Below are 11,631 nucleotides of genomic sequence, written 5' to 3' on the forward strand. Positions count from 1 at the left end.
TGTAGCCACCGCTAGAGGGCACTGGTTTGCAACCTGGTTCTTTTCCCAGCATGCCCGGCAGTTTCTGCTGGGGTGTCATCTGTGCACGCAAATGGTATGTGGACACTCGGTTATTCGCATGTGACGCTGTGTCCAAATTTCATTGGCATTGGTCAAGCGGTTTTGGTGAGAGGTGGAGACCAAACAACATGCCCCTTTTACATTTTTATATATACTGTATAGATGTTGTATGCTGCTTTAGATTTTTACTATAAAGTGGCACATAAATAAAAAGCTAAGTTTACTGCCCTAGATTGAACATCACAGAAAGGCAAACTATGGTTTGAGCCCCTCGATAAGACAGATATGCCATGATGAGTAAAATACAGTATATGTTGAGCTTTCAGGAGGGAGGAAAGAAGCAAAGCACACCTCCCTTTTCCACTAGTCTTTTCCCTCCCTCTACTCTGCACCCCTTATTAGTGTGCATGCACACACAATGTCCTTTAGTGCCATATAATACAGCCAGCAAAGGTTTCAGGAGGCTTGGAGGCTGCTCCTGAAATCTCCCTTATGAACTCTGTTCTAGGATAGATGAAACCTGAACAGCAGTGCTCTTTTAAGAAGTCATGGATACACTGCAACATTTTGTTGCAGATCCCCAGTTGTGATATATGTAACATCCAAATGTATTACTGCTCCTTCATTTACATTCTGGCAGAATTTATTTCCCAAGCTCAAAAAGACAAGTTTCTTCAAAGTCTACATATAATTTTAAGACCAAATAATAAAACCTTCCTTTGTATACCGTGTTTCTCACATTTTAAGACGTGCCTATAAAATAAGCCATGGCACGATTTTCTGGAGGCAATAAAATATAAGGCATCCCCCAAAAATAAGACATGCTGGGGTACCGTATTGTTAGTGGTGGGAGCAGGTCTGCATGGCGCTTCTGCAGCGCGCGCCTCGTCGAGCGCTGCTATCTCTCCCGGGTCCCGCTCAGTCGGGACTCAGTGCGGTGCGTGCTGCTGTCTTTGCCAGGTCTAGCGGGAGGCCCCACCATCCCCACGCGGCGCGGCGTCCCTGCGGGTGCTGCCTCAGGAGCAGCGAAGCCATGGCGACCCTCCCGCCCCGCAGGCACCCCGACGCTCCCAGCGCAGCCATGGCGCGGCGACCCGGAACTGGTCCCGCAAGCGCTTCCGGGTCGCAGCGCCTCGGGTTTCTAAGGAAACACAATCCGGAAGCGGAGTTTGACCAATCCGCTCTAGGCTCCGATGGGGCAGCAGCCTCTATACTTGTGCCATAGAGAGCGCGCCGGCTTGAAGCTCTGGTGCTGGTTTGTTGGCTCTGCTTTTGAGTCCACCCGCACCCAGCACTGCGGAGCTTGGTTTGCGTGCAAAAAGCAACAGCGCCGAAGGAGATGCGAAGGTGGGAGCCTGGGAGGGGGAGAAAGCCACCCCGAGATAGGCACCCCGTTCTGGTTTAGCAAGATTTATTGCAATGACAGCTCAAGGCAGCACAAACGCTGCCCTGTGAGTTTTAAGAGTAGTGGCTGGGCAAAGCCCCTCCAGCTGCTGCTGTTTTTAATGTCTTGAGTGGGTTTTTGAGTGCGCCTCCTGGGGCGAAGTCAAACTGCTGGGGTAGCAGAACAGTCAGGACCTCCAAGGTGCAAGCCTGGGCCGCATGTATGGAGATCCCGGGCTGCCCAGGTGACAGTACCACCCTCGCGGCCTCTCTGATGTCACAGCGCCGAGTCCCGACCCAGCGGGAGCCGGCAAGGGCAGAAGCGTGTGCTGCACCGACCCCGACCCAGCAAAACTCTCTGAAAGCTTAATACCGGTAAAAAATTAAAAAGCTTAACAAAAAAATAAGACATCCCTGAAAATAAGCCGTGGTGTGTTTTTTTGGAGGAAAAATAAATATAAGACATGTCTTAAAATGTGAGAAACACGGTACCACAATGTTGAATTTTCTTTTTAAAATTCTTCCTCCTCCTCCACCCCCACAATATTTTCCCAAAGGGCAAGAACAAATGCATGTTCGAGATCTTTAGATGCAAGCTTGCAGCTTTATCTCTAATACTATTTTTAACTGATTTCCATTTAATTTTTTTGTACTTTTTTGTATGTTTATGTACTAAGCTATAAGCGATATTCACAGAACATTGTCATGACTCTTGAAACCAGAATTCCCATATACAGCTAAAGTACTGAACACATGAGCTTTCCAGACTTTACTGGGGTCATGTAGCTGGCACTCTTGCCTTTAAAAAAAAAAGAGCAAACAAAACTAGGAAAGATTTCGACTACTGAGCAACTATTGGTGAAGATAAGATTACATGACCCCATGACTGCTAATGAATGCTTGGATTACAGCCCAAACCAGATCATATTCAAGAACATTACACTTTTTTGTAGAATACACAATTAAGCTCAACTTTTATTGAATGTATTTTCTCTCTGGAGCTAAAATAGACTTCAGTACCTTAATAGCTTAACACCACTCAAATGAAGTTAAAAAAGAAAAGTAAGCTTCATCTCAGTTATAGGAGGAACTTAGTAAACTGTACTAGTCTGGGTTCCTGACAGTATTTTACAGTTGTACGCAGATATGTAACAACTTTAAAGTTTTAAACTTCAAAAATCAAAGTTAAATTACTTGCAAAACTGAGTTATGACTAAACTTGCCTGTCATTTCAAGAAGATGGAAAGTATTTTGTACAATCTGCTAAGCAACTACATATCACTGTTACTTATGAAATAAAAAAATCATATAGGTATTTATCCAGATAAATTACAAATAAAGATTTAAGCTGATGCACCCTAAGTAGCATTCCCACATTTTATTTTATTTTGCACACTGGCAAATCAGAATACCAGTTGAAGACCTTCAATTAATTACAGGGATGGAATAAGCAACTGGGAAATTCCACCACAGCAGTAACAGCACAAGATTTATAAACCCTGGTACTTTATGGTAGCTTCTTGTTCACTGAAGCTGAACCTCAGCTGTTTAGCAATTGTCCTGAGGAGGGGGAAGTGCTTAGAAAACTGCCTTGAGAACTCTGATAAAAGGAAATAGTAATAATTGAACTTTAACTGCTAATCTATCCCTGAACATGAGCTATATAGCATAGATAGAATGTTTGCATCTCCCTGCCTTAACATATACAGTAGTGTCTGGGTGTGGGAAGATTTGGCCTCAAGGATAGGAACCTCATGGCACACTGAATAATTGGAGAGAACACCCTTAAGTCATGGGTAAGTAAACTAAGGCCCGGGGGCCGGATTCGGCCCAATCGCCTTCTAATCTGGCCCGCGGAGGGTCCAGGAATCAGCGTGTTTTTGCATGAGTAGAATGTGTCCTTTTACTTAAAATGCATCTCTGGGTTATTTGAGGGACATAGGAAGGCAGCCCTGTTTAGGGAGGCTTTTAATGCTTAATAGATTATTTTATTTCACTTTTCTGTTGGAAGCCGCCCAGAGTGGCTGGGGAAACCCAGCCAGATGGGCGAGGTATAAATAATAAATTATTATTATTATTATTTGTTCATTCCCCCCCCTCCAAAATATAGTCCGCCCCTCCCAAAGGCCTGAGGGAAAATGGACCGGCCCCCTGCTGAAAAAGTTTGCTGACCCCTGCCTTAAGCACTTGTGGAGTGAGGCAGGGTGGGGAGGAAAGAGAAGGGGACACAAATTATGAGCGCTTAAGCTTTTTGGTCTGAGTAGGTCCCAGTTTCTCATCTCCTTGATGCTTCTTGTATTCAACACCTCCCAGAGAACATCGAATATGTGCAGCATACTTTGTGTCCTCTTTAGGGTTTTCAGTTTAGTATTAATTCAGACATATGCTTTTAAAAGTTTTTATCCAAGATACTCTTAGCATAAAGTTAAAAAAGTTAAAGGACGTCTGGACAATTACGTCCAGTCAAATTCGACTACGAGGTGTGGCGGTAATCTCCGCTTTCATACACACCCAACAACATGACCAAAATAATTCAGAAAGGTTGCTCTACAGAAAGAAGATACAGCTTAAATGAACGATGACAACTCTAAGTAAGATGTTGAAAAGGACATCTTTTAGCCACAGATAAAATGCTTATTTGTAGAAGCATTTATGTGACAAGTGGAGTGTTCATTTGCATAAATCAACATGTTGTCTATCTGATGTCAGAACAGGCACAAATTCTACATGTAAAGGCATTGACATGAAGCATGCAACATATGCTGGTGGATGCATGGAACCGTCACAAAATACTTTACTCATAGCCACCATAATGTCTGTTTTGGTTCCACACTTTCACAGAAGCCAGGATTCTGAGAGCTACAATCTGCTAAGCAACTACATACCATTATTACTTACGAAATACAAACAATATCATTCAGAAAGAAGATGATAAACGAGCACATTATCCACAACAGTAGTGTAAACACAAGAATAAAATGTCTTCCTAAATAATGTTTTTCAATATCTGTCTAAAACAGGAAGCTTGTTGAACTTTTGAGAAAGTGTCCTGTAACTGCAGTGCCACCATCAAGAAGGTCCTGACTCTGTAATTTCCACTAAAGACGAGCCAGAGAGCAAATGTTTTGGGGGGACATGCGTAAAGTTGGGCCAGAAGCAACCTGTTTCAAACCAAACCATTCTGAACATGTGAGATCTTATTCTCAATATTAGTTTAGTGCGCCATCACAATGCAGTCATAAAAAGTTAGCTTTTCAGCTAAGTGTCCAGGGCATCACCAAAGGGAGTTATTGAGAGCAGTGAGATCTCATATATGAGGTTTTTCTACACACTATGGAAGAAAAACACAACTTGATATGTGATGGTGCAAGGCACAAGTACACTGAGCATGCCAACAGAAGCACCTGATGCATTAGTACTCTTATTTGAAACAAATGTATGTGTATAACCAGTAAATAAATCAAACCAAACATGAAAGCCATGAACTTAAGCTATCAGTTTTCACAATGTTTTATGACATAGGTCAACTGCCCTTCACCTTTAAGAAAACAGGTCTAGTTAACTTTATCTTGTATTTATGCCAATGTAGCCCAAGATAATTTATTCCCAGCAGTAGGAGGAGGAAGGAGCAAGCTCTAGGCCTCAGAATATAGTCAAAGGCTACTTGAACTTGTTAACAAAAGCATTTAAAGATTAAATTCACTGTCCATAACACTTTGAGGCTTGTAAGAAAACATCTGCATCCATTTTAAATTACAGACAATGGCCAGGCCTCATCCAAATAATTTGCCAGAGATTATACATTTTAAATTATAATTTAAACTATGCTTAATTTATTGTATATTTATCTTGATTTTGTAATAGGAAACCTCCAGGAGTAAATTTAGAAATCATGCATTCACAGAAGGACAGTTTAAATATTTTTTTAAACAAGTGAATTCACATTTACTGTATATTAGTTTTAAAAGGGCCCTATTAGAATGTAAAATGTGGATTATGTAATTGAAATGCATTAGTTTTATTACAGAGCAGCAAGCATTTCTCCCAAATAAAACACTATGACTGTTTTATTTGGTTAGCTAATATTTTAACACAGTGGCATTCAAGTAACCAAATGCTGTTCAGTCACCACTATTTTCCAGTACAACTTTTTGCACTGGGTTAATTCACATACGTATTATTCATTTTTCATATAACCATGGCTTTCAGTAAAACAAATGCTTGCTTATTTAGCGTATTTATAAACCACCCTTCATACAAATATATCCCAAGATGGTTGTAAGACATCTGTTTTTATCTCCAAAAATGCAACAAGGAAACAGTTTTTTAAAATATAATGGAAAGGGGGGGGGACTGCAAAACGTCAGTTTTAGTAAAACATCAGATGCTGTAGTACTCCAAATAAATATGCACAAAACCCAAAGCATGCAATGACTATTACGTTTTAAAATGTAGGTGGCTGAAGATCATAAATATGTGGAAAGAAAGAAAATGCATTTTTGTAGAAAAACAACAACCCTGTTCTACAAATTTAAGCTCTAAAGATTGGCCTGGCTTGATTCTATTTTAAACCAGAATTAACGTTATGTTTTTTAAAACCAACATTTTAGATCATCCTTAAGCTGCAAAAGGGGGAAGGATGATGGAAGGGGAAAAAACCCAGAGGAAGCTGTTTTCATTCATGCAGTAGTGATGTCAGCGTCTGCAGTGGCAGCTGCCTGACCTGTACAAGCTTCCAACCCAGAGCACTTTTGCAGATTTCTTTTAAGAACCTCTGGGAGCTCATTTTTACTAAAGAACTTAAATCTGAGCAATGTCCTTTAAACATCTACACTGTAAGAAAGTGAAAGACATACCTTTGTATACAAATATATATACATATCCTAGAATTGCTCCAGTACAAACTGAATAATGCAACTCATTTGCAAAGCCAGAGCCATGCATTGCAGTATAAACACTAATGCACAGAGAAAACAAGATACGTTTAGGTGTGACATAAAACAATCTGAAGTATGGTATCTATGAAACATATTTATTATTCTTTCATGCTCTTTGCAAATTGCTAAAATAAATAACTGAATAATTAGATTAATTAATGATTGAAGCTAGATTAATTGATTCTGCTACAAAGGAGTTTTCCACAAAGCAACCAAGTTCTCTGAAGTTATTCCATAATGCAGGCTGCCATGCTAATTATAGGTACTACATGGGCCAGAGTCACAACAACTGGTGAAACTAGTCCACGGGGCAGATTCTGCAGGCTAAGAATTTGAAAGTAAAACTAAATATTTTATTTATTAGCTTGCAGAATTAAATAAGGCTTGTTCTGCTATCTAAGATGAGTGATGCCATAGACCCTAAAAGGCATCGAAACCTAGTGGAACTTTAATGGCTAAGAAATTGATTATGGCATAAATCTTTTGTGGACCACTGTCTGTTACATCAGATACAAATGTGGATTGTGGTCCATAAAACTTACGTCATAGTAAAGTTAGATGCCTCAATACCTTGGTTTTTTGTTTGTTTTTTGCTGCAACAGGCTAACATAGCTTTCCTTCTAGAAATTTAAAAATTATGAAATGAATTAATTCAAATATTCAGTATGTGGGCATATTTTCGTTTGTTCGGGATTTACTGGAGGGTGCCTGCTTTGAAATGCTAGCTCAACTAATGAGGATTTCCTTATGGTACATGCAGGTTAACAGTTCACTGCGGTCAATCCAGTTATATATTGCACTCTCACAACTCTATTAAGCAGTGGGTGCTGCTATGATGGCTTAAGGCAGGCTCAAACAAGTTTAATGAAGTCATTCAGTTGTAACTTAAGAGGACTGAATCATTGAAAGTAAGGCAGCAACATAATTCATCTATTTAAAGAGATTATATTATTTTAAAATACTTTAAGATAAAAGAATAAGCTGTTTAGTATTTGTTCACAAACATAGCACATTTAAATGCAGATTCAAACATGCAGTATTTGTTATCAGTTTTCCATTTTTGTTTTATATTAGCAAGCAAACAGAAATGTTTGAATTTGCTTAATTAGAATTGTATGCACTTGTCTTGTCCCCATAAAAGGAGAAGGCTTACATTTTCTAGACCCAATAACATGGATTAAACTCCATTTTTACAAAAGACTTGGTTTAGAAACACTTAATTCCATAAGGGTTTCCATAAGGATGAATCAAGATCATAGGCCTGTTGCATAACATACGTATAATTTGAAATGCATGGGGGGAATTAAATTTCATCTAGATGTACACGTTTTTAAGGCTGATATAATATAAGCAACATTTTGGAGGAGTTACAATCCAAATAACCATAACTGCACAACTAAGTGCAAGGATTCATGGCAATAATGCATCCAACTTGCTGCATTCAATACTATATCAAGAGTGGTATTTAATTTGCTGCTGAAACCAAACTCAGTCTTGGCATAATTAAAGAAGTGCTTAAAGATACAGGTTTCTCTATAGAAGGATAAGCAGTGTATTTCATATGATTCATTCAACTGCTTAAGGGGAGTGGACACAGCCACTTTTTAAAGAAACTTTTTCAAATATGCTTGGAGGGAACTTTTCCTATTACATTATATTCTTTAACAAGAATATCATAGAATGTGCATTCTACCTGCCGCCAGGGTTCAATAAGGTTTAATTTTAGCTCTACAAAGGGTTGTATTTGAGGGAGAGGGTTTTTTGAAGGCTTTTTGAGTAGACTGCAGGCAAAATCCTAGAGATGGTTTGTGCATTATATATCTTGGAAATATTGCAGAAGTGGCACGGGTGTTGAATTCTATTTAGAACCTGCAGTTTTGCTAGCATGTGCTTGCTTAAGTCAGATGTTTTTTATCTCTTCCTGGTAAAAGGGTACAGGAATACTTTTACAAACACTGCTGTTTTGCAAATCTTATGGTCTTGGTGGAGAGTGCTAGTATCTCTGTGCTTCGGCTTCCCTGAAGGCAGACATCTCAGAACTTATGCTTCAATAACCTATTGAAGCATTTAAATGTAAGTTGGCCAATATGGAACCATCCTTTAGCTCAGCCTTTAGGCACTAAACCAGATGAAAATTTCCATACAAGGCATGGATACAGCATGCTGCAACGCAAGCATTGAAAAACACTCTTCTAACCCCATTTAAAAAGGTGGTTAAAATAAACTTCATTAAACAGAATTCTGCTTCAGGGCACAAGCCAGTCTAGCATTCTATTCACACATATAAAATGCAGTTTAGGTTTCTCGTTTAGTAGCTCTGCATTAATAGAGCTTGGGAGTTCCACTCTCTCCTTTAAGGATATGGAAGAAGGCTCACTTTACCAAGGATTGCAAGGTAGAATTTTATAGCCCTTCAGCAGCCTAAACCGCCAGGAGTAGGCTATTGCAGAGTAGATGCAGGGTGTTAAAAGGGGTCACTAACCAAGACTGCCCCGTTTCAAGCTCGAGTTGAATTAAGACCTTGAGTCTTAACATTTAGGGTGGTGTGTTGTTGGGGTTTTTATTATTATTTTTTTAGGGCTGAGTCACTTCGCCTTCTTTCAGGGTCGGCGATCGTATTCACACTTACCTGGGGATGAGGCCCGCACTGAAAAGACGGGAAGATACTTCCGAGCATACCCTTGACAGAAATGTGCTGCTAGATCGGGGAGGTGTTGCCATAATCCGAAACATTAACATTTAAACCAAATTAACCGCGGGGTCGAGTTTGTCATTTTTTAGAGGGGTGGCTCAAGGAGGGTCTTCTCCACAGTGCTGCGTGGGGAGTTTGAGGTGGAAAATGGGGTGCAGGGGGGCGGAGAGAGCCGGATTCCAGGTGAGAGCCCCACAGGTGCCCTTACCTCTGTAGATGGGCGAACTGGGGCTCCTCCTCTCAGGTGAGATGCTTCTCCGCCTGCCGCTGCTGCTGTCGGGCGAGCGCCTCTGCCTCACCTTCACCCTCCCGGGCTCCGCCGCGCCGCCTGCTCCTGGAGGGGAGGCGGCAGCCCCGAGGGACAACGGAGGGGTCGAGCTGGGCGGGGGCGGGCTGCTGCTGCCACCTCCTCCTCCTCCTCCTCCAGGTGCTGCTCCGCGAGGCCCCCCGGGGCCGGTGTTGCTCCCCACCGAGGCTGAGGCTGCGGGAGAGCGAGTGGGGCTGTGCTGGTTGCCCCTGAGGAGCTGGTAAGGGACGGTGGCGCGGATAGGCTGGAGCAGCCGGCTAGTCCCCGAACTGCCACCGGGGGCGCCGCTACCGCCGCTTCCTCCTCCTCCTGCTGCTGCTCCGGCCCCGCTACTACCGACTGAGGAGGCTCCGGCGCTGCCGCTGGTGGGGGACCCCGCGGCCCCACGGCGCATCCTCTGCGCGGGCGGGTGGTGAGGAGGGGTCTGCGAGGAGGAGCTGGACATGGCGGCGGCTCCGAGGGCCACAGGAACGACGCGGGGGGGTTTTTTTCCCCTCGAGGCTCTTTCCCCTGGGAAGGAAAAAAAGGGGGGATGGGAAGGCGAGCGGGGATCCCGAGTGAGGCAAGTTCTATCGCCCAGCTGTGGCCATGGCTGCCCTCCTCGGCAGCTCGGCTCCTCGCGGCTCACATTGTCCACACGGCGCCGGCCGCTGAGGAGGCACAGCTGGGGTGGTGGTGAGGGGGGGTTGCTTAAGGCTCGCGCTCCTACCTAGCCGCGAGCTTCGGGGGTGGGGGGGGTGGCGCTACCGCACCTGCAGCCAGCCAGCCCTGCCGACCTACGCTCTGCTCCGCCGCCCTCCCTCCGAATGGCAATCCGCAGGCTCCGCCGCCCCGTCTGTGGCGGGCGAGGGGCGTCAAGCCTCGCGCCCATTGGGCGCCCTGCCTCCGTTAGCTCGAGCCGGATTGGACGCGGACCGGGAACGGGCGGCGCGTCTGCCCAATCGCCGGCCTCTACTTTACCTGGAGGAGGGGAAGGGCAAGAAAAAGGAAGGGGTTGGTAGTTTGGAGCCGCTTTGTGAGGAGGAGGGAGGTTTGTAGGTGGGCGGGGCGGAGTGGGGGGTGTGAGTCCGAGGTGGGAAAGTGGAAGTTATCCTTTTGGGATGGGTGGCCCTCTGTCCAAAGACCAAGCTGATATTTCCAGGAACACGTGACAATGGATTGCTCCGATACCTGTTTGGGCTTTGCTTTCTCTCTCTCTTTGATTTGCATCCGCTTTCATTCGGAACTGGCAGATTGCAAGCAGATAACAGTGCCAATCCCAGGCAGCGTGATCTTAAGAGGGGCACATACTTGACCCGAGTACAGGAGATGCCTCAGTCATGAACACAATTTCTCTTTATTTATATCAGCCCATCACTGATGCTTAAAATTGGAGCAGTCCAGATGTTTAGTACTGTATCCAACACTTATCATAGTCTGAGTTGACCCATTTAAATTAATGGACGTGACTCATTTAGGCATGTTAATTTCAATCGATCTACTCCCAAGTAGAAATTAGCTGGATCCAACGTTTAAGCTAGAATACTGTGCCGCATAATAGCCAGAGAATTAAACGGACTGATCTTTCTTGCTAAGTATATCCCAGTTTGCCTAACTTGGCTGCACAGAAGCCAATCACCCAACTCACACAGACTCTCACTATAGGATATTTATTAAAGATTGGATCTTCATTCTAAACATAGTTGCAAAAACGTTTTTAAAAAGTTTTGTCTAAGAAGGTACAGCCAATTCATCAGATAACCCAGGTTTTTAAAAAATGTTTAATATACCTACATGCAGTGCTTTTTTTCTATAAAAAATGTTTAGGGGTACTCTCATTTCCCTACTCATATTAAAAAACTGCCACTCAATGAGGCCAAACTTAGATTCACAAAACGTTTAGGGGTGTGCATACCCTGTGTACCCCCAGAAAAAAGCACTGCCTATTTGTAAAAACTTTGCACGGCAGCATGTAGGAAGCTGCCCCGTATTGAGTAATCTAGCTCAGCAATGAAAACACAGACTGGCAGTGGTTCTCTGCAGTTTCGGAGAGGAGTCTTTCTCAGTCCTATATGGAGAAGCTGGAGATAGAACCCGGGACCTTTTGCATGCAAGGCATCTGCCGTGTCACTGGGCTGCAGTCCTTTCCCATCATCAGATAGCTGCCAGAGCTCTGACATTACACAGACGCTTGTCCCAGGGTCCCCTTGAATTCATGCCCCAACACACAAGCACTCTGATCAGCATCAGGTATGCCTTTTAATGATGCCCTA

At 43.3% G+C, this 11,631-nt stretch overlaps 1 protein-coding gene across 4 annotated transcripts in view; it reads right to left on the bottom strand.

Annotated features, from left to right (window-relative positions):
- Positions 1-10,195, bottom strand: part of GLCCI1 (glucocorticoid induced 1) — a 43,070-nt gene extending 32,875 nt beyond the window's left edge. For 2 of the 4 annotated variants that reach the window (XM_035129242.2, XM_035129240.2), the window contains exon 1: positions 9,281-10,194. In XM_035129242.2, coding sequence (XP_034985133.1) covers positions 9,281-9,824 — 544 coding nt within the window. In that variant the 5' untranslated portion in view covers positions 9,825-10,194. Of the gene's footprint in view, positions 1-9,280 lie in introns of all 4 variants that reach the window. The other 2 variants (XM_035129241.2, XR_009558393.1) reach the window with 2 other exon arrangements.
- Between the last annotated feature and the right edge of the window lie 1,436 nt (positions 10,196-11,631).

The sequence above is a fragment of the Zootoca vivipara genome, chromosome 12 (assembly GCF_963506605.1).
Source record: "Zootoca vivipara chromosome 12, rZooViv1.1, whole genome shotgun sequence".
Taxonomy (NCBI): Eukaryota; Metazoa; Chordata; class Lepidosauria; order Squamata; family Lacertidae; genus Zootoca; species Zootoca vivipara.